Genomic DNA, 24,272 nt, shown 5'->3' on the forward strand with positions numbered 1-24,272 from the left:
TACGATTCAATGATATGGCTCATGAATGCTCTTTTGTGTTGATTTTAGTTGAATTAAAGTACATCAATAGACCTTATCCTCATCGCTTAATAGCCAGGAGTTGTTGGCTTTTTAATTGGTACCGTTTGAGCGACTGGTTGTTTAAATTTCTTTGCGGCTTTCCAAGTGAGTAGTTAGTTTCTTTGGTAGAAGTTAAGTGTTTTAATTTCTCTTCAAAACTTGGTTGGTAAAGTTCCGGAGCATGAGTTTGAACTCTTTGCAAGCTCTGTTAAAATTAGATCTATCTACCAGTAATCGGGTGGTTTGCCAGATTTCCCTTAGTCTTTTTTTATTGCGATTTGCCGTTTGATTGAAGTTGACAATTAAAAAAAAAGTTGTTTTCGATTGTTGGAGTGGAGTTTTGTGCGGCTATATAGAGTGAGTCATTAAAAGAGTTCACTGCAAAAGCAATCTCTCTTTCAGATTGTAGTGGTAAGTTGCATTCCAAATTATTGTCCAGAATATCTCCAAATTTATTCCATTGGTATACTTATTTGTAAGGTGAAAGTTGAGGTTACAGATTGGTTCAATATTGCTGAAAGATACTATTGCCGGAGAGTGATCTAAAGACAAGTCCAAGCTTGAGTCGGCTTTCCAGTTTTTTTCTGGAATACCTTTGCAAATAAAGAAATCTAGTGAATCTGTTTTTTAAGCATGTCGCTTGGCCAGTAGGTAGGTTCTCCTGTCGATATTGGTGTTGAGTTGTTGGAGTTAATTAAGTTGTAGAGTTCTCGTCCTGGGATTGCATAGTCTTGAACCCCAGTGAGTATGCTTGACATTATAGTCCCCTGCAATCAAGTATTTATTTCCAAGACCGTTGATAAACGTTTCAAAGTATCGTTTTAGTATCTTGTGTTTAGGCGGGCAGTAGACTGATGCAATTGTAATATTACTATGAGGAATTCGACAAAAATGAGGGTTGCACGCAGGAATCATTACAGATAGGTTCCATTAGATGTTTGATTTTTGATTTTATTATAATTGCTGCACCTCCATGTGCAGTGCCATCTGGATGTTGAGTATGGTAGAGATAATAGTGAGGAATATATAGATTTGAATATTGAGTGAAATGGGTTTCACCCACTAGAAGGATATCAATTTTATTTTCTATTAAAAAAAGCTACAGCTCGTTTTTATGTTCGGTCAAACCGTTTGAGTTCCATAAGCACATTCTAATGAATTTAGCCATTATTTAAATTTATCAATGATGGTCGATAGCATATTTAATACCATCGAGTTTTGCTGCATCAATTGAGTGAATATTTAAATTCATTTAAAATTGAACTAAAGATTCTTGAGAAACAGGAGTGTCGTTTAAATTCGATTGTTGACCTTTCATAGCCTGAGCATATGATAAATGATTAGTGGTGGCGATTCTGTATGTTTTATTTTTAGCAGAATTTATATTTCTATTATTTGATTGGTATTATTTTTACTGGAGAAGTATTTTGTGCAGAATTATTGACTTTACTTACTTTTTGATAATATGGGCATCCTCTACAATTTGCAGGATGTGGGCCAGAGTAGTTGGCACAAACTGCTGCAGTCTCAGCTGGCATAGTGCATTTAGATGTTATATGATTATCTCCACATTTGACACAGACATAAAGCCGGTTACAATAAGCTTTTGTATGTCCGTATAATTGACATCTACTGCATTGTACAATGGTTACCTTTGGGGTGGCTCAAAATGTATTATTTGATTTATATTTAAAAGTTGAATTAAAAATTGTGGAGTTGTAAGTGTTGGGTTCCAAATCGATATAAAACATATTGAGCGGCTTTTTCGTTCTGAAATGTGTAAGACATTTGTAATATTACGTACTTTATGTCCTTGCTTTTCAATTTCACGTTTAACGTCTTCTTTATCTGTGGTGAAATGTATGTACTTCAATGCTACTCTGTATGATCTTACAGATTTAATCTGATAAGCATGAAACACAATCTTTTTGTTCCGCAAAAAAGCTACAAATATTCTATCGTCTTCCACCGAAGACACATCAATTTTAATTATGTGATTAGCTAGAATTTTTGTTGAGTATTTATTTTTATCAATTACGTTATTAAAAACATCAACCGTTTCTCTAAAATTATTCACTCCATAAATAAAAACGGGCGGTGGTAGTTTTGCTTGATTAATAATGGAAGGCTGAGAGCTGGAGTTAGAAGCGTCATTTTCTAGAGCGCTAAATCTATTGTTTAATTTTAATGAATTCTCACTTACATTTATTGCACATTTTTGTTTTACACCTGTCACAACTTGCCAGGGATTTAAATTTGAATTCGAATCTATCGAAGAGATCGAAGGTGCTGACTGAATAGTATTTATTTGGGATATTTGTGGTTGATTATTTTGTAATTGAAGCACTGCGTATCCCGCATTTGTCATCGAAAGTGCTGACTGAATAGTATTTATTTGGGTTATTTGTGGTTGATTATTTTGTAATTGATGCACTGCGTATTACGCATTTGTCATCGAATCGTCATTTAATATATTGTTCGACTCGACAACACGAATGTTTGACAAATTTCCATATTAAGCCCCTAAGGGGCACTGTTAGGTTTATCCAAGTTTGAACTTTTAAAAAAAACTGTTCACGAAATGATTATAAAAAAATAAATCAAACACTAAATTTGAAAAAATTTACTAGAACAATTATTAATCATGATAAAATAATTGTCTATCACTTAGAATATAAATGAATCACTATGCGTCACTATTACTTAATGCACTGCAATGCAGATAAGATGTTTACTCGACGTTGTCAGTGAACTCGAATATAGTTGAAACTTGGTCAAAGGTTTTTATAATCGACTTTTGTTTATTTATTTATTTATTATAATAAATTTATATTATAGCCAATCGGCTACACACAGTTAATTATATGGTAATGTAACATAATAATGTTAAACTCTGTTATTTTCACAGACACATACAACACACATACGGACAGCTATACATACACTCGTACATACATACGTCCGCACATGCACTTACATGTAGACTCAAGCACACCATTAATGCTAGCAAATACTAATAAGTATTATTCCTTTTGACAATGTTGGTAAATGTATTATGTGATGAATTAAAAAAGTTTAGTTTTGAGCACTGTTTGTTGACCACCATTGCTACTTTGTCCATTGGACCGTTCAATATATAGATTTTCGGCTTTTTTGAAGTCTGCACAGTACCGTCTGTTTTTAATCCTTGTCTCGGGCATATCAAATTATTTTTTCTAGAATCGCAGGGGAATCAATTGAGCCATTTACTGTCTTATGAAAAAAATAAGATCAGTAATTTGCTGTCGTTTGGTTAGGTTATTGTCCTCGCATTTCAGCAAAAAAATTTCGCTTTCATGTGCACTAATTCTTTTCGACTGCGCAAAGTGCTTAAGGGGTTGTTCTTTTTTTGTTTACAAAAATGCAAGGTATTGTTTTTGTTTTTTTTTTCTCGAAATGTATTTATCATAGAGACATGCGGTTTTTTTTAAACAAAAATTACAAAATCATAGAATATTACGTGATTTTCTTCTTTTTTTGCGCCGTCTTTTTTTAACCAGGGGGCGACAAAGTCGGCCTTGCAAAATCGATCTCTTTTGCGGTGCCACAGATAAATCCGTTGCGCATCGCCCGAAATAAAAAAAAAAGAAATTACGTTGAAGAAGAAGTTTGTTTCGAGTCCCCCTACCAAAATGAAAGAAAAAAATCAAGAAGGAAAAAATGGCAGCTATTTAAAAAAAAGTGTCAAAAAAGGTCTTTTTTTTTGGGGCGAGAAGCTTCGCAAATTTTTTTTGCGTAATGTTATCAAGTTGTTTGAGGTAGGGGGACTAGGTATTGCAGTGATGAACAAATTAAAAAAAAATACAAGTCGATCCGACTTGTAGTTTTTGTTTAATTTGTGGCACCGCATTGAAAAAAGTCAATTTGAGAAAAACGTATTTAAAGTTCTTAATATAATGTACTGAATACACCATTTAACTTAATGTACTAAATACACCATGGTGTTCAAAGATGCTGACACATTAAAAAGGTCATGTGCATGAGGTGTTATAATGAAAAAGAGGAATCTGGCATACAATAGCTCGCGGAGCAATAAAAAAACGCTTTCAGAGGATCATACATATAGAGATATATATATTTATAACTTTGTCAAAAAAATAGATATTGAGATTATTTTTTTTTAAATGATTCTAAGGTTTTTATCTTTCATAATATCAAAAAATCTCAAAACCGAAACAAAGAAAAATAAAAAAGAACAACCCCCTTAAGGTATTTTTCAATTTTTTTTTGCACTCTATTAAGTTTGTTGCTTGATAATTCAGTGTGAGGTGGCCAAACTATGGAGTTATATTCTAGAGTAGGCCTGACGAGTGTGGAGTACAGAATGTATAGTATGTCTATGCTGTGGAAATCTCGACCACTGTTGATGATGAAGCTAAGTGTTCTTAGGGCTTGAAGGGAAATTTTGTTAATATGCTGCGAGAAGTTTAATTTGGTGTCAAAAATAACTCCAAGGTCTTTTATAGAAGTCACTGATTTATTTTTTGGTTCTATAAATAGTAGTCTTGTTGAATTGAATTGTGGGATCGAGATAGTATCATTACTGCGCATTTTTAAGCATTTAACTTAAGTTTATTACTTATACACAAGTTGTTTATTTACGCAATGTCTTGTTGTAACGATAATCTATCATCATCACAATTTATAGTTTTATAGATTTTGAGGTCATCTGCGTATAAAAGATAATCAGAATTGAAGTCAGTGCCTATGTCATTAATAAAAATATTGAATAATATTGGTCCCAAGTGTGATCCTTGCGGTACACCAGATATCGCTTCGTATTTTTCAGATAAATGGCCATCTAGTCTCACCAGTAGATGCCTGCCTGTTAAGTAGGATCTAAACCAGACTAACATTTTGCCCCTGAAAGACCTCCATACCGCTGTAGGTTCCTTAACAGAATATTGTGATCGACGAGATCAAACGCTTTACTGAAGTCTGTGTAGATTGTATGGACATCCAGGCCGTTGTTCATTGCGCCTAATATTTGTTCTGCATATAATAGTAGATTTGTTGTTGTAGATCTGCCACCACAAAAGCCGTGCTGTTTTGTGGTTATGATATTTTTGAAAGACCACGACAATTTTGGTAGCACTAATTTTTCGAACAACTTAGAAGTAGCAGATTGGATTCAAACGGGACGATAGTTATCGGCTGTTGTTTTAGATTCAGATTTATGGATTGGTGTTATATAAGCTGATTTTCAAGCTGACAGGAAACTACCGTATTGTAAGGATTTAGCGAAGATGTGTGTGAGTGGTTCACAAAGGCTGGCGGCGCAATTCATGAGACGTGTGTTAGGTAATCCATCTGGACCGGCTCCTTTTCTCACATTTAATTTTAACAGTAGATCATATACTTTATCAAAACTCACATCTACGTTTGAGAGGTCGGCGTCGATGGTATTTGTTCCCTCCTCATATTCGTTAGATGTAGTTTTATTAATGCTAGATGAATAAGTACTTCTGAGAAAAGATGCAAATAGGTTTGCAATATTTTCTTCTTCATGAGCCACTAAACCATTCCAAGTCAGGTGTATTTGAATTTTTTTTCTTCTTTTTTTCACAAATGTCCAAAATTTAGTACTGTCAGATTTAATTTTATTTTCCATTTTAGTAATGTAGTTTTCACAACACTGCTTGCTCAATTTCTTGCAATCATACCTTAGTTGGCAAAATTCATTATATGTGGATCTGAAATATTTTTCTTGTACTCTGTATGAGTTTTTTTTTAAATTTAATGGTGGATATGAGTTTTTTTGAGAACCATCTGGGATAATTAGTGTTTTTGCAGAATAGGAGCGGAAAAAACTGTAATAAACCATTGTTTATTACTTTATATAGTTTATCTACTTTTTCATCAATGCTGGTTGTCTTGTATAAATCGATCCAATCACTGTTTAAAATAGTCATTCAGGCCAGCATAATCCGCTAAATTAAATTGGTATGTTGGAGTCTTTTTCGGAGGGAGATGTTTTTGGGTGTTGATGTTTGTGGACAAGTGGATGAGTTGAAGCATGAGAACGCTCTACAGTTGCGTGTATATTACTGAAGCACAAGTCAAGCGTTTTTCCACTATGATTTTGAATGTTGTTAAATTGCCGATAATTTAGTAGTGACAACTCTTCATAAAACAAGCACGAACAATGCTCTTGCTGTAGGCTGCTGGGTAAATTATAATCACCTGCGATTAATATACTTGCTTTTGAGTATTTTTTGGATATTGATGTTATTGCAGATATATGCTCTTTATAGATTTCTACAGTTGATTTAGGAGATAGGTGAACACAGCAGATAATTGTGTCGTGTGGTGCAGTTTTAATTTTTACAAAGACTTGTTCAATATTATTATTAGGGAGTGCAATCAACTCCGTTGAAAAACTACGCTTCACTGCCACGAATACACCACCACCTCTTTCATATTTATCACTGATTTGATCTTTATCGCACCTAGAAATCGCTTATGTGTTGTCGATTACCTCGCCATCAGCAATATCAGACTTTAGCCATGACTCTGTAACACAAATTACATCACTCACAGAAGATGACGTTCGAAATGTGTTCAGTTTTGTTCTAAGACCCCTAGTGTTTTGAAAGTAGATTGATAAGCCGCGTTCAAGATGTTCGTTCCTGCGATGACCCGCGAAAGGAGTGTAGCTTCACTATTTTAGGGACACCGTTTATATATTTGATTGTTTTGTCTGCATTTTCCATATCTGAGTTTAGTTAGTTTCGCAGCATTTTCAGATGACTTAATTGTCTGGGCGTCATGTCTTGTTTCATAGAAACCCCATTTAGATGTTTAGTTTTTATTAAGATTCTAGCGGTTGTTTCGGATGGGGTTTCAATTAATAATGGCCTGATTTTACCTGTAGTTGGTTTTCCAACACCACGAACTTTGAGGTCTTTTGTTGTAATTTGTGTGTCTTGTGGTAAGAGCTTAGTAATATTCGTCATGTCGTCTTGTAATCTGTCTTGTCCATTAGTTTTATTCGACTCTACTACGTTGAACTACTACGTTCTTTTCGCGTCTCTTACGATCGTTGAATTCGGCGTACTTGTCATCTGCACTTACGAACTGTTCTTCAAGCGTTTTAACTTTCTCCTCAACAGATGTCACTTGTGTTTTCAGTTGCTTACATATATTACACAGGTCAACAAAGAAAATGGTGCAAACGATTTTAATACTGTTTTTAAGTATATTTGGGGCGCTGATTTCAAAAATGACATTGTTTTTTTTCTATGAGCTTTAGTTTTCAAGATACGATATACGATCGTATATGATATTTTTTACGGTATGAGGTGCGCAACTAAGTTCTCGCTGTTTTTTCGATGAAAATGTAACTTTATTATAAAAAAATTGCATCAATTGAGTTCGATACAGTTCTCCAGTGATGGTTTCACTCGGTTTCAACAGCTCAGAACAAATAACACCGACTTGGTCCCACCATATGTAGAGCATAACCTTCGCAGTGAATATTTGGCCGAACCGAGATTTTCTCGTCTTTGGATTGCTGTAATGTATTCATTTTTTTTCACCTGTCACGATGTGATGAAGAACCTCTTCTTTTCTCGCCGCTGGAGCAGTTGTTCACAGGCGAAAAAACGACGCTCAACGTCTCTTGGCTTCAACTCACAAGTAACCGAAGTTTCTTGCTTCTAAATCATCCCCGACGCATGCAATAGCTTGCAAATGGCTTGATGGGTAACACCTAATTCTAAAGCAATATCTTCTTGAGTTTGGCACAAATCCTCTTCGAACAAGGCCTTCAATTTAGCGTTTTTGAAATGGTATTGTAAAATCTGAAGGTTTTGGTCTTCCTTCACGAGGGTGGTCGTCAACATCAAAATCACCATTTTTGAAGCCCTTCACAGCATGTTGTTTCGCTCAGAGCAATATTGCCGTAGGTCTCGATGCACTTAAGTTCCCGTTTTTTTTTGAATGGAAGACGAAAATCAACACTCCTCGCAAATAACGATTGTTTGGCATAAAATTGGACATATTCACTTAAACAGAAGTATATAATGCAAAAACGAAATCAATTATGTGTCGCAGCAGTTTGTTTACTTACTCTAAACTTACTTCAAGACGTTTTGGATTTGTCAAAATCGGCCAACCCTTACTGATAGAGCTATATACTGACAAACAGCGAGAACTTAGTTGCGCACCTAATATAAGGAACGAAAGTACAAAAGAGTAATACAATTCCGAATGTTATTTTAAGGAGATATGAGTACTCGTACATACAAACTTACAAGACCCATTCGTCCTTAGTTAGGACATTAGTTGACACTGTGAAAAGTTCTTTGCCATGACGACCTCGAATGGACCTGGTTTTGGCAACTTCTTTGGATCTCAAAAACTAGAGCTGATACAAAAAAATGGTTTGCAGATTTGAAATCAGCGCAAAAAATACTATAAGAATCAGCTCTAACATTTGAGGCACAAAAAAAAAATTTTTTTTGTTGGCCTGTGTTATTAACTAAATGATTTTGTTCCGAAATTTTCAGAAGCTCCGTTCTAATGGCGGTAAGATTGCTTTCAACCTCACTTTTGAATGGAATAAAGTACTTACGAAATAACTTTTCCATTTCACTAATGCTAGAGTCATCTCTGTCGTCTGACGTCGTGGCCCTAACCTCACTTTTGCAATGATTGCATTTCCATTCGTTGCCGTTTATTCTGTTATCCGTCACAATTTTTTTATGTCTCTAGTTTTAATTTTTAAGCACTTAGCCTTATGCTTGATCGTCGCTCTTGCAAAGCAACTTTATATGCCTGTTCTTGTATCGGCAGCGTGCGTACCAGCTTAAGTTTTTCCAACTTTTCTCCCAAAGTTCCACTTAGATTTAAATGAATTTTTGAATAATAAAAAAAAATGTACAGGCTTTCGAATGATGCTAATATAAAAGTAGTCAAACAAGCCGCACTGGTAGAAAATAGAAAATGAAAAATCATTTTCACTTTTTCACGCACTAACAAATAATTTTTTCACATTATTTGTTATGAACAACATAGGCAAGATCAGTACGTTAACAGTTTTTCGATATCTCTCATATTTCCGACAAAAATGAGTTTGAAAAAAGGGGCCACTTTCACATGTTTTCACTGATATCTCGGCCAAATGATGAGCTACGAATTTGAAATTTGGTATTTCGAATTTTCTCGAAAATGCTTATAAAATGACATCAAAATTATTTAAATACAGGGTGGGGTTCTACATATCTACCAATTAAGCTGTCAACCTGTTTATTTATCCACATATTCGTCTATCTACCAGTTCTTCTCTCTACCATTTTACATATCCTCCCATTTACCTGTCCACCAGTTTACCTTTATAAATTATCTAATTTACCTTATTTATTTACACATTATAAACAAATTAAAGCTCAAATTGATTCCACGTTTTAGTTAGAAAACGTTCGTATGTGAAAAAGATGAGGCTGTTTTTAGGGTTTTCCCGGCAATTATTCGAGTTGAACATTTTAAAAAAAGAATTGGCCAAATTGGTCTATGAGTTGTTGAATTATGCGCTTACCAACACATTTTGCAATTCATTGTTATATATAAGATTACTAATAAACGCTAAAGCGACATTTACGAGTATTCGATATTGGATTATTAAAAATGCCTAATTTCTCTACATTAAAAGTTGGTTGAATTAATAATATGAGTATGAGTGACTAAAATTTCTAAATTTATATAAGCTAGTTTTTTTATTTGACAAGCGGTTTTCAGCTTACTGACTTTACAAATTGAATTTTCTTAACAGGTGAATGAGTTTCTTTCCCCGAATTAAAATTAATCTTATTCCGTGGCAATTGAAATCGCAACATTTCAGTTCGCAGGAGATTTACACTTAACAATCATTTTAAACTCAGCTCTTAAAGTAATTCTGTAAACTAAACGTTTGCTGTACGTCATTTATCCTTTTTTATAGCCGAGTCTATAAGTTGTTCTCAGTCTAAAAATTATTTGCAGTCTGAAAACAAAGTTTTTTACTGTCTCATTTAGTACTTTTGCATTTGTTGAATTCTATTTGAAGAGAGCATGCATTGTGTGACTTGTATAGCCCTACCTGCTAATTTGACATGTAAAATAAATTTTAATAATGCCCTATGGTCCAGTCGTATTTATACTTTCAAAGACATGTATGCAGAAATTCGATTTTGATCCGATCCATCAAAAGTTTTGACAAAATCCATTGGCCTGAATGCCTGAAGTTCGATTATTGAGATCAAATTTTAATGAAGGTAAAGATAAAAACTCAGGACATGTATAGGACTTCACTATTAAAAATTGCGCTAACCAAATCTAAATTACTACTGTCACCTGAATTAAATAAAACGCGGTTCTCAAATATGGACCCTGTTGTTCTGCTAATCACACGTAGCTAAGGCAGCACAAAGTTGGTTGTAGCAATTACTCTCCTTATCAATCTATCATCACTAAATTTTAACAAATGAATTAGTAACTAACTAGTTTGCATATAAAATGTGCAAACAAACAAAAATTCTCTATTTTTTCTGAAACATTGAAATCTTGTTTTAACAACAATCTTATATAGAGCTATTTGAATAATTTTTTCCTTGTCCAATAAAGCCTCCTTCAGACCTATATTTAAAAAACACAATATTCTAACTGTCCCATGCATTTTTTTGATGGTAACAATATCTTTCATCAAAAACAATTCGAAACTTTTCGATATGGCTTCGTCCTTCTCAAACTACAACACTAGACACAAACTTATTAAGGCGCGCACATATAAATTAGCCAGCTCTTTCAATACGATCGACGGTCTAGATATTCAGCTTATGAATAAACTTCCACTCAATACCCGAAACTTAGACAGCAAAAAATTTCATGCTTCCCTAGTTAAACTTTTTAAAGAATTAGCTTTTTATGATATTACTGAATTTTCTCAATTTGATTTCAATAACTATTTGCATAATTTTTTTTTGCATAATCCTTATACTTTATCTATGTAGTCTGACCATTTATTTGATCGCCGGTTTTAAATGAGCATAACTTTCAACCTTGTGCAAGAATTTTGAGCTTAACTGGTGGTCAGATAGACTTTGATATGATGAACATTGTATTTAATGTTCGAATGCTTTTTTTCAGCTCTTTTTTTTCAGAAACGAAATTCGTGCAAGCTTGACAAGAGCCTGAAATAATATCTATTATTATAGATTACGGCTTGCTTAAGAATAAATTAATAAATCCTAAATATAAAAATGGAGCTCTCTTTCAAATGTCTTAGTAAAACTCGAAAACGGCTAAACCGATTTGAATAAAACAGTGGACGGTGGATAATACGTGAAATGTCAAACGTTTGTGACAGATGATGTTCAATTACCTTTAGTAGGATGTTTTACGTGAATAATATTTAATTATGATTAAATTGTAGTAAGTAGTTTTGTTTGTAGTTTTATTTATATACAGAAACGTTAGTAAACGGGCCGCAAGTGTTACTAGAGACTAGAGGTGGGTCGTTGACGGTTTTGCCGTCAACGAAACGAAACGGTTAACGGGTTTTCGTCAACTAGTTAAATAACTAGTTATTTTTCAACTATAGTTATTTTTAACGATTCAACGCTGGCAACGTTAAGAAACTGATAGTTGAAATAACTGTTTCATTGAAAGTTGGTAATATGAAGTTTGTTCTTATAAAATGTCAAGTTGACGTTGTCAATTGTTACGACTTTTAACATTAATACTTAGATTTAATTTTAAAAAATTAAATATTTTCGTTACAGCAAAGCCATAAATAGAGTAAAACATCAAATTTACATGTTATATGAAAATAGCTATTTTATGAAAAATGAAAAATTAATTTTCAGGTTAGGTTTGAAAAACTGATTACAACAAAGCAAATGTTGTGAGAATTTTATGATAAAACTATTAACCATTGAAAACATTCGTTCACAAAGAAACAGAGGTGGCATTTATCCGAAAAATTAAAAATTAGTTCTCAGGTTTTTAGGTTAGGTTTAAAGAAATTATGATCAAAATATTAATAATTGAAAACTAAAAATTTACTATTTATGTAAGTTATTAACCAACAAGATTATATACTATGCATCACATTGTGTAAAACCTGAAATCAAAATTAATGTAAATGGCAGTTTTAGTAAAGTCTTGCAAAGTAAACAAATTATTTTCAAACATATATTTTAAACAAGTGTACCTGAAATCAAAATTAATGTAAATGGCAGTTTTAGTAAAGTCTTGCAAAGTAAACAAATTATTTTCAAACATATATTTTAAACAAGTGTATTGGTATTAAATTATAATTGACAGTTTTATATATAATTCATACAGTATGATGGTTTCAAATATATGTTAGATTTGGTCTTTATTTACATTCAAAAATAATAATTTTTCTACTTTCGTGCTTTTCAGTCTCGATCTTCTGTCGGTTAATATTATCCCTGCCTTAGAGAACATTCGTTCACATGGAACCGAAGTGGCTACAATGTTGCAGTATCTTTTAAATACCTTTGCTAGGTTTGGATATGCATGCTTATGTTTGTTCCACCATTCCATTGGGCAGTTGAATGTGCCATCTGCTGATTTCATTGGTAGTACATCATCAGCAAGATACATGTCAATCTCTTTGATGGCTGTACCCATGGGAGTCGATTGACGTGATGACGTTCCTACCAAACTGCTTAGAATAAACCATGGGTTATATTCATCGGTGTCCTCAATTGATGGTTCTGGTAAAACCTCAAACTCAGCAATTAGTGTTTCTTCGATGATATTTACCACAATTTGCTGTAGGTGCCCCTTAATAAAGTTTGCATTTTCTATATTAGAAAATCCCTGTAACTTAAATCTTGGATCCATTAATGTAGATATTCCAAATGTTTCACTCCTCTCAACATTTGAAAATCTATCATTAATGCTTGATTTAAGTACTTCAGTTATTTTTCTAATAATAGACAGCAAGTCTTTTCTAAGCAAGATTTTTGAGCAAGACTCATTCAAGCATCTTGTTAGAACGATCACTAAGCTTCCCGTTAAATAGCTCTCACCACTTATAGAATTAGTTATATTTTCGAATGGTTTCAATATTAAGCATAATTGTTTTAATATTTTCCACATTTCTGGTGTTACTGGTGCTAAGTTTGTTTCTAATACACTCATAGTCATTTTAATAGCATCTTCTAGTTCCACAAATCGTTGAACCATATAAAAAGTTGAATTCCATCTTGTATCAATGTCTTGGAGTAATTTTTTGGTTTGTCCGTATATTTGTAGTTGATTCTTCTGAAGCTTTTCAGAAGCAGTAACACTTCTTCTAAAATAACTCACTATTTTTTTAACAACGTCAATTTCACTTTTAATTAATTTTAGTCCATCATTCACTATTAAATTTATTGTATGTGCATAACACCCGTGATGCTTTAATCCCAAAATATTTTTTATTGCCTTTTTCATATTGTAAGCGTTATCGCTTATGGCAAAATTAACTTTTTGCTGCAAATTCCACTCAGTGAGCAATCTCTGTATTTCTTTTGCTATATTCTCAGATGTATGTGTCCCTTCAAATTGACAGCATCCGAACGATGTATGTGTCCCTTCAAATTGACAGCATATTTTTTAATTTGTACTCTTCTGTAATATAATGACCTGTAACAGCCACATACGACTCTGTAGCCCTGGATGTCCAAATATCTAGGGTTATGCAAAGAGTTTCCGCTTCTAAAATTTTCTGTTTTACACCTTCAACTACATTATGATATTTTTCCTCCAGCATAGATCCGGAAACGGTTTTCCTTGATGGAGGAACATATCCTGGAATCCAGCGCAATAATTTTTTAAAAGATCTTTCCTCAACTAGCGAAAATGGATGGAAACTGTCAATGAACATATCCATTAGGTCATTATCAATCATTTTTTTTTGTTCGTTGCTTATCTTTTTAATAATAAAAGTGTCCAAAATCCTTTGGTGCGCATTTTTATGTTGCTGTTGTGAACTACTGCAGCTCGGTACTGTTTCTGTGGTGCTTCTCACATAGGGTGAAAGGCGAGTCTGCTTCTGCTGAGATGTTCCTAACTCAGATTCTTCTAATGAAACATACGCAGAAATGTGTTTCCTTTTTAAATGGCTTTTTAAATTGGCCGTGGTTGAACTGTAGTTCAAAAGCTGTTTACACACATTGCACTGTGCTTTTGTAGTATCAATTTTTTCAAAATGATGCCACAAAACACTGGTATTTCGACGAGATGCCATATTTTTTTTAAGTAAAAAAAACGAAATATACAACTTATTTAAATTAGTCACTGACTTGCTACACGTATCTCCGAACTTATACTGACCAAAAACAACCATAAAGAGGCAGATTATATATAAGCACAATGCCAAAACACCCGATTTTTCGTAATAATTTTCTACTCTGACTCGAGACCTAGGTTTTTCCAACATCTGTTATTTTATAATCATAGCATTTTTGAAAAATCTACAGGTTAAACTTAATATCTCAAAACATATTTATGTATACCGAATATATTATCATAACAATGAGCTTATAAATTATAAAAATAATTAACAAAAATAAATAGTAATATAAATTAATGACTTATAGAAAGTTATTAACTTTCCGAAGGAGAACTTTATGTTTTCGCCTCAGTTAGGTTTGCGAGACGATCGGCCAAATCATTTCTTTCAAATTAGCAAAAAGCGCTTTGTTGTAATAGTTTTTGCGAAAATCTTGCTATCTTAATTGTATTTGTGAATTGTTCATATAAAATATTTAATACAGTTGGGGCAGTCGGGGCTACTGCCCAGGGCGGCAGATTTTCGGGGGCGGCAAAATTTGGATAGTGAGAAAAACATGCTATACAATGTAATTAATTAATTAACAGTTTTTATTTCAAGAAAAATAATTAACTTTTGTTAAATTGTATAAAGCATAATACGATTGTAATGCAAAATTTGGGTTCAAATAGCCGATTATTAAAATTTATTATTTCGCTTTGCCTCCCTTTCCGAACGAAAATTATCAAATTGGTTAATAAGTTATTATCAAATTTGGCAATTTGGTTAATATAAAGTTCCGTAAACAAGCTGAAAGTATAAGAAAAATATGTTCTTCAGATCTCGAGCCTTCTTGAGACGACAAATTTGTGCACTTTCAAGCGCCGAATAAAAATTAAACTCTAGTGACGCATGGCATTGTTCCATTAATTACTGCAAATTACTGGAACTTCTCGTACTGAAAATTACATTTTATAAAAAGCTTTAAAATTTTCAGAAAAATGAAAAACAAGCCCTTTAAAAAACTTTTTTTTATATCTATATTGAAATTTGATTTGAAAACTATGAAGTTTTTCAAAGCAATCGCGCTCCGAAAAATTTCAAAATATAAAAAAAAATCTAAATTTTTAAAAATTGATTTTTTTTAAATTTTCAAAAAATTTTAATTTTTATTTTTGGTACGGGAATAATATATAAAAACAATTTAAGTAAAATTTCAGGGATGGTGCGGCATTTTTGTCAGTGCCCCAGGGCGCCAAATTTCTAAATCCGGCCCTGAATATATCTTTTATAATAATCTTTATTATTTTTGTAACTACATGATTTTCCAAAATTAAACGAATTTACGCTTGTTGCAAGTTTATAATCTTTTATTATGCTGCAATATTATAATTATAGCCCAACAAAATGCGATTATGACAGTATTTATTATTCCTTGTAGATTCCCGACCTAGGTTTTTCCAAAATACCGCGCGTTCGAACATCTGCTACTTAATATTATCACAGCGTTTTTGAAAAAATGTTATACAGAATAATTCCAATTGATATATCAAAATGAATTCATTATAATCTATATTGAATTTATTGAAACTAAAATTAAAGAAATATGTTATTATTATTGCGCGTAAAGTATGAATTTTGTCCATTTCTCTATTGGTATTTATCTATACTATAGTATCTATATATATCTATACTGAAATCTATATATTTAATATTTATTCTAATAAATTCCAAAAAACAAAAATATAAATAACTATTTTTTGATATTGATAATCACTAATAATAAAATAAAAAAAGCTCAAAATATTCAGTACATAACGTACATTTATTTTATTTGTTATAAAAAACACAGTTTAATATCTATAATTTTGTTTTTCAAAAATTATTAGAACATGTATTATAGATTTTTCATTCTAGACGTTATAATTATTAATAAAAGTAATTTTGAATCAAATTATAACTAGTAGAATCAAATAAAATATTGTAATAAATAATTATAGAAAATGTATTGGTTATTTATATTATATATCTCAAGTTGATATCTCAATCCACTATTATAAGTTCATGAAAGAAACACTAGATGCTTCATTTCGTTTCATTTCATTTCATTTCATTCGTAAGTGTTCGACAACGAACGAAATTCTATATAGTTGAATAACGAACTGGCCGCCATGTTTTCAACTGTTTCGAAACTAGTTGATTTTCAACTAGTTATTTCGTTGCGTCGAAACGGTTAGTTAGTTAACGAAGAAGAAACGGTTGAAAATAACCGTTCGTTAATTCAACGCCCATCACTACTAGAGACTCAAAATATCAACTTTTTTGAAATGTTAATATGAAAATGCACTTTTTGGCATATTTTTTTCAAACAAGGTGCTCTGAAAGATCTCATTTGTATAATTAGATACTTATTGGTATTTATAAAACATTTTCTAGGTTATATTATTTTTTATTTATGTTATTTAAATTCAGAATCTAAATTTGGTATCGATCAAAGGGATTTTGTCATTTTCCTTTTCCCAGTTATAATTTCCCAAAATTTGTCGAAGAATAGATAGTAATATATGAAGGTTAAGTTAAGTTAAGCACTGCTTAAGGGGGGAAGTCCATATAAAATTTTCAAAAAAATGATTTTTTTTCGATAATCTGCAAGTATAGTATAAAGAGCATATATTGACGAGCGGGAAAAAAATCTCTTATATTAACAAAGTTATAGCTAATATAGTGGAGCGGGACGGAGTGCGCGCTCTCAAGCGAGCCAGGTAGTCGACGCTTCAAGTAAAAGGGTATCTTCCATTATAATAACTAGGAAATACTTCTTTTGTCTTATAACGGAAGTACTTCTATAAATTTTATTACAGGCGTAATATTGCTATACGAACAAAAGCTAGTCGAGAAATATATTTAGTTTAGCTGGAAAATTCGTAGTGTTCAGTCTATTTCAAAACATAAAAATGCCAAATTATCTAAAAGGTAAGCGAGGTAATATTGCACGACATAATGCTAAAAAAAGACGTTATCAAGGCAATCATCTCACTGATAGCGCAGGTGAAAAAAATGACGCTAGTACAAGTCATGATGAGAGTGCCATTGGAAGAAAACTCAATATGCGTGATATTACAGACATAAAAACTAATCCTTTGCACGGGTATATAATAATTGAATTTTTTTCAATTCAATCGGTTTTAAAATTGTTCTTACGTGCCGATGTGGTGATAGAATAATAAATTCAGGTCCTTTTATTAACAATGGATTTGAAATAAATCGTAAATTAGTGTTTGTCATGAGACTTTTAGGCGTTGCAAGAGAAGGAATAAATGTCTTTTGTAATCTGATGGTCTTATGCACTGGTTTGAGCAAACATTGCTACGATACCATCGCGGAACACATTTATGATTCAACCAAATTATCATTTGATTTACTATCGCAAAAAGCCGATTAAGAAGAGATAGAAAAAAATTTCGAGCAAGGACGAGAAAGACATATTTTAAAAGTATCTGGTGATGGCACCTGGAAAAAGCGCGGCTTCAAATCAAAGTACGGTGTTACAACGCTCATCGTTATTATTCAGGAAAGTGATTGACTTGATAACAAAAGTAGTTACTGTCAAGGCTGTACTTACTGGAAAAATAAGATTCATACAGAAGAATTCCGTGAATGGTTTGAGAATCACGAGGATGAGTGTCAAAAAACTCACGAAGGCACGTCAGGCAAGATGGAAGTCGATGCCATGAAAGAAAGGTTCTCGCGTTCTGAAGAAAAATTTGGAGTAAAATATGGTAACTACATTGGCGACGGAGATTCTAAAACATTCAAGGCTATTTTAGATCTGAATCCTTATGGTGATGAGTTAACAGTTGTGAAGAGTGAATGTATTGGTCATGTAGAAAAAAGAATGCGTTCAAGACTTAGAAATATAAGGAAAGAAAAGAAACTTTTTGGAAGAGGAAAACTAACTGATAAAGTTGTGAAAAAACTAACAAAATACTATGGTTTGAGTTTTCAAAGAAATCTTCACAGTGTTAAAGATATCAAAAAAGTCATAATGGCAACTTATAACCATATTTTTTCTACTAAAAAACACCCACAACATAAAAACTGTCCAATAGGCGTTGATAGCTGGTGCAAATGGCAAAAGTCTATTGCCCTAAATCAAGATCCTCTAGACGTAGATTTAGCTCCATTGCTTGGAAAATAAATGAAAAAGCATCTTTTAACAGTTTACGAAGATTTGTCAAAAGATTATTTACTTGAGCGATGCCTTGGTGGTCATACGCAGAACACGAATGAAAGTTTCAACGCGACAGTTTGGCGACTATCACCAAAACACCTTCATTGTGGGCTAAAAGTAGTTGAAATTTTAGCATACATTGCTGCTGGGATATTTAATGAAGGCTTTAGTTCAATATTAAGAATAATGAACCTTCTTAATTTGACTGTAGGCACTTATGCTAAAGCATTTGCTGATAATACTGATGAGGCGCGAATAACTCGACAGGATCGCAGGAGCCTTTCACAAACAAAAGATGCTCGTAAAGCTCGCAAACAACAACAACTTTAACAAAATCAGCTTTTTGAAGAAGAGGAAGGACTATTGTATGGACCTGGGATAGCAGATTAATCGGTAAGTAACTAAAACTAGTAGTTTTTCTTTACCAAATCTTTATACGCGATTATCTCAAAACTGTGTTTTCAAAAACTACTCGTGTTGTAGCTCAAAAGTTATGTATCGATGTGTCTGAAATTTGGTGAGGCCTTTCTCTATATTATTATCGGAAGGATAAACCTAAATCTTTAGATCTTTTGCGTTTATAAAGTATTTTCTGGAGCCCAAAATGTCAAAAAAAATAGCCAAAAATTCAGATTTTTTTTCAAAGGCTTGTTTTTCATTGAATTTTATACTTTTTTTTCAATTTTATAGGTTTATCCTTCCCATTGATATGTTCTCAAAAGAAAACATTAAAAATTTTTTTTTCAGATCGACGGTTGATGAGTATGAAATGCAGCAGTTTTGGACCTCGCGCCGGAGTCAGTCCACAAAAAGTTATGCTGAGCCGCCATTTTGAAATATTTTTTTTTAATATTTTTTTGTATTCTAAAAGGGTTAAATAAAGTTATGTCAAAGTTCGAAAACAATAAAATTATTCCATCACGTTTAAAAATATTTTTAAATTATGACCTATTTTCATGCGTCTATATGGACTTCCCCCCTTAATAACAATATTTGAAAGTAGAGGGAAAAAGATGTATAACCAGCTATAACCTTGATGCTCACGACTTTGCTATCGGGAGATAGGCGGTAATCTTTGAAAATCCATAACAAACGTATTTTCTTCCGTTGGCAGTTTTTTAGCATTAGTTCAAAATGTTAATTATTTCGTAAAATACCTTTAAAATTAAAAAAAGACATTAAACCGTTGGCCGTTCCAAGTTACTCTGCCTATAGGGTAGAAGGGTCTAGATAACAAATTTTTGAAAGACAGCAAAAAAGCACATTTCTACAATGATGATGTTGCTGACAGTTGTATTGAACTTAGTCAGATAATTGTTCGTTTGAAATGTGTTATTTGTTGTGATATAATTGGTTTGATTTTCACAATATAGTTTATATTTGCTCAAAGTCAAATTGGACCTTTGTGCCTTGCCCTGCTCTACATATATATATATATATATATATATATATATATATATTATACTTCTTATTAAATTCACTTTATTCATTTTTCAAAAAGCAGGTCAAAGAAGAAATACTTAAATCATTTTCTATCTCTCGCAGAAATTTGAAAAAATTGTATAAGCTCAGTAATATTATTTACAATTATTACAATAATTACGATTATTGTATATAGCATTCAAACAACACATCCTTATACACTTAAAGTTTTATATTTTTGATTCTCTAGAATTTTTTTTAGAATATACCTTACTTAGCAAAACAACGTTTGCCGGGTTAGCTAGTAAATTTATATAAACAATGGTACGTATATTCAAAAAATTGTATGGATTAATATAAGATTCAGTTTTATTCTGAATTTTTGGTTCTAAAATTTATAAATTGGTTCTAAAAATTGTAGATTTATTCTAATGACTATAGATTTTAGTTCTAAAATTTTGAAATTGGTTCTAAAAATTGGATTTTTGTTCTAAAATTTATATAATCAAAAGATTTACCAGCAATAATTCTATAATTTGACTATATCGAATATATGGAATCTAAAATTTGATCAATCTAAAAATGAATAGAGTTTGCGGTCATAAGGACACCAAATTGATTTATTTTCAGTCAACTTTCATGGAAAAATGCCATGGTTATATCGATGAATTTTGTTGTATCTATTTTCCTGTCCAAAGCATTAGTAAATATTGCTAAAGTTGCATTCGGATCAGGATGAGAAAGAAGTGCGGCATTTGCCAAAGCTTCTTTCATTTTACTAATGGCCTTGATACATTTGTCTGGTAAAATTATAGGTTTATTTCTCTTAAGAGCATGTGGAGGATTCAATGCTGCGTAAGGTATGTAATCTCTATAAAATTTACACATACCTGAAAAGCGTCATATTTTTTTAAGTCGTTGGTAGTTTAGAAGGTTAGGAATTTTTTTTTACGGTAATTAAGTAGAATCTCTTGTTGTTATTGCGTGGCCTAAAAAGTTAATAGTTAATTTACCAAATATAGATTTTTCAATCTTGATCACGATGTCATTATTATCCAGACGTTGAAATATCGTTTTCAGTTTGTGACCTTTGAGAACTTGAAACGTTTGAGCGGCGTTTCTTAAACCATATGCCATAAAATTATATTCAAAAACTTAAAATCGTGTTGTGCATTAGCATTTATAATACGTTGGAAACTAATTTAGAACTTCTCTGCTTCTTGTTCGTCTGTAGCGTTAGCCTATCCATGCATGATAACGCTGTTGATTTCATGTCGTTTGTTAAATTTGAAAAAAAACATTCTGGATGGATCTAAACTCATCATCATTTGTTCAAGACTACAGTAACTCAATAATAATATCGGGATTTACCATAGACATTGTACTACATGGACTGCTAGTCCGTATATGTTTTTCGTTGCATATAGTGCTCAAATATAAAAGGGACTGTGGCGGCGTCACTTGTTTAGCGAACGTTGTCGACAATCGCGGACTCTCCCGATTGATTAAATGCCAGGTGTTTTATTTTAATAATATAATAGCAATTGTGATGGCTGATACTGAAAGTCTGCGATTTTTGGCAACGTTCGCTCAGTAAGTGACGTCACAGCCCCTTATATGTTTGAGCACTTATTTTGCGCACGACTAGCAGTCCATGCAGTATAAGATCTATGGGATTTACTTATATTCATAAATGTGGTGTCAAAATATAAAATTCCAGTAAACACGCACGAGTAAAGACACAAACTGATATGTGTAGCATGAAACAACTATTTTTTATAATTCAATTTAAAAAAAAATAAAACTACATGGTTGTTTGGAAACATAAAAAAATTATTTAAATAATGCATATTAAACAAAACTAACAAAAAATTAGCAAAAGTAGATATATAAACTATTGTTTAAACTAAACAGTTTTACATTAATCCGTTTTACATGTGTGAAATTTATGGAAACATTCACCATTATGGAGTACATTACATAACTGGCACATACAATTTCTGCATTGTACAATACTTGCTGAATGAATTGTTATTATTCGAACCAGTCTTTTTGATTGCCAACATTGTACAAGAGTATCTCCTCGGCAACGAAACACAGATTCACCTCGTCTCAAGGTTATATCTCGTAAACATGTAGGAAGTCCTCTATTTTTGCGTATAGTACCACAACTTCGGATTCCATGTTTGTAATAGGACTGGACACGTATCGACACTATTATAATGGTTGTCCATATAGACATGGTGCTACAAATTTTTATAGGGCTGTAGAAGGCGTATAATTGTATCCTGAAGCCGACTTCCTTCACCATGATAATTTCATAATTGCATATATATCCTCCTGTTTTTGCTTCACAAACCATTCGAATTAGAATTCCATATTTGTTGATTTTTAAAGCATTATACATCTTGAATAATAAGCGACCTCTCCACTGCATAATACTTTCATCTAATGACAAGCCTCGTTCTGGCTTGCATACTTGTTCAAATTTTGTTTTGAAATAAGATACTATTGGACGTATTTTATTAAGGCAATCTCTTTCATTGGTGTTATTTTCATTATTAGTAAAATGTCAAGCATACCATATTTGGCGAAAACGGTCTCTACTCATCACTTGGGCAAAATTGGGTTTCAATTGTTCTGTCTGTGGACCAGTATTCATCCTTACTCTCCTTACGAACTCTGCCCATAAGCAAAAGTAATCCCAACATTTTTTTTTAATTCTACTGCAGATACGTCTTTCCATTTCAAAGATTTTGCACTGTCTTTAAAACGATCAATATTTTGTGAATGATAACGATTACTTTCTTCAGCCATATAGTTAAACAAATCATTACCCAAAATTAGCTGAACCACTTTACTTACACTTTGTGGATTATTTGATTTCAAAACAACTCCACTTTGTCCTAAAAATTGTTCAATAATTGTCAAATTCTGACCACTCCACTTCTTCATTGTCACTATCCTCAGAATCGCTGGACATAATCGGTAAAACTCGGATGAAAAAAATCTTCATCACTCTCACATTCACTATCAAAATCAGTGATATCAAAATCACTTCCAATTTAAGATAAATTATGGGCGTAAACTTCACTATCGCTATACAATGCAATTATTATATTATTGCAAATAACAATTTAAAAAAAGAGATGTTGAACCATATAAATCTGACTAATACCTGAAGTATTTATAAACATATTGTTCTGTAATAACATGATCATACGTGCTTTTAATAAAAATATGAATTCATTGTTCAATGTTGATCAAAGTCCAAGATCTTCGTATGAATGCGGAAGCGCGCCATCCCGAATTTCTCACGTCCATACAACAATATATAATGAGTCAAAATTATTTGTATAAACTAGTGATGTCTTAGTCAAGAATCTAGACGAGTGATGTCTTAGACAAGAGTTTAGCAGTGATGTCTTAGTCAAGAATCTAGACGAGTGATGTCTTAGACAAGAGTTTAGCAGTGATGGCTTAGGCCAAAAGTCTAGCCAATTGATAATGTCTTGAGAGTAGTCTTAGATAATCTAAGTGGAGATTATGTCTGTGAATTAAAGAATAAATACAGTGTAAAACATTACTAGTGGATTTTTATTGGAAACCAGAAGTTTGTCTCTTCCAGCGAATACCTTATTGAAAGGACCCATTAGTCTGAAGAGAACTCTCATCAAACCAGTCGATCAAACATTATTCCTACTGCTCGACCCAAGGTATCAGGAAAGGTTGGACGGGCATGATTACCATATCGCATAAAGAAGCTACTACAGTAACCAATATCCAGGACTGTGGATCATTCAACAAACGGACCTCCAACCCATACCCAAACCATACTACCAACCCCATTATACCATTTCATGGTGTCAAGCGGTGGATTTCCTTGTAGTGAAGTGTTAGTTTTGTGAATTGTGCTTGGTGAATTCTGGATCAGGTTTTCTTCGCAACCAGAGGCTGCAGAGTAATTAAACTAAAACGGAGTATCCAGCAAGCAGCAGACCAGGACTAGCAAGAGGAACTAAAGGCATCAAAGGTGGCAGCATTACCAGATAAACTACGCAGACAGAACTACGCATCGACCGCAGACTTCTTGACTAAGGCTCACTCTCCCCAAGTAGAAAACCAATCCTTCAACATATCCAGACCAGAACATCATAGTCGTCAATTTTTTTTAAGATTTGAATTGTCAATTAGAATAGAAATAATAATATTTTGTCAATTTGAACATTTTTTTTAAGTATTAGGATTTTGGTT

The 24,272-nt window shown here is 32.6% G+C and overlaps 1 protein-coding gene and 1 pseudogene across 1 annotated transcript; both read right to left on the reverse strand.

The window, feature by feature from the left end:
• Positions 1-7,086: 7,086 nt before the first annotated feature.
• LOC113363843 (zinc finger BED domain-containing protein 4-like) lies at positions 7,087-13,984 on the reverse strand. The gene is made up of 3 exons (XM_026606325.1): positions 13,738-13,984; positions 12,601-13,685; positions 7,087-7,233 (listed from the first exon to the last, which is right to left on the reverse strand). Exons 1-3 carry the CDS (start codon positions 13,982-13,984, stop codon positions 7,087-7,089), a joined length of 1,479 nt encoding a protein of 492 aa, XP_026462110.1.
• A 927-nt stretch (positions 13,985-14,911) lies between these two features.
• Positions 14,912-24,061, reverse strand: LOC113363854 (annotated as a pseudogene).
• Positions 24,062-24,272: the final 211 nt, after the last annotated feature.

The sequence above is a fragment of the Ctenocephalides felis genome, unplaced genomic scaffold, assembly GCF_003426905.1.
Source record: "Ctenocephalides felis isolate EL2017-DRISC unplaced genomic scaffold, ASM342690v1 CF-g0.4_SCAFFOLD_00355, whole genome shotgun sequence".
NCBI lineage: Eukaryota > Metazoa > Arthropoda > Insecta > Siphonaptera > Pulicidae > Ctenocephalides > Ctenocephalides felis.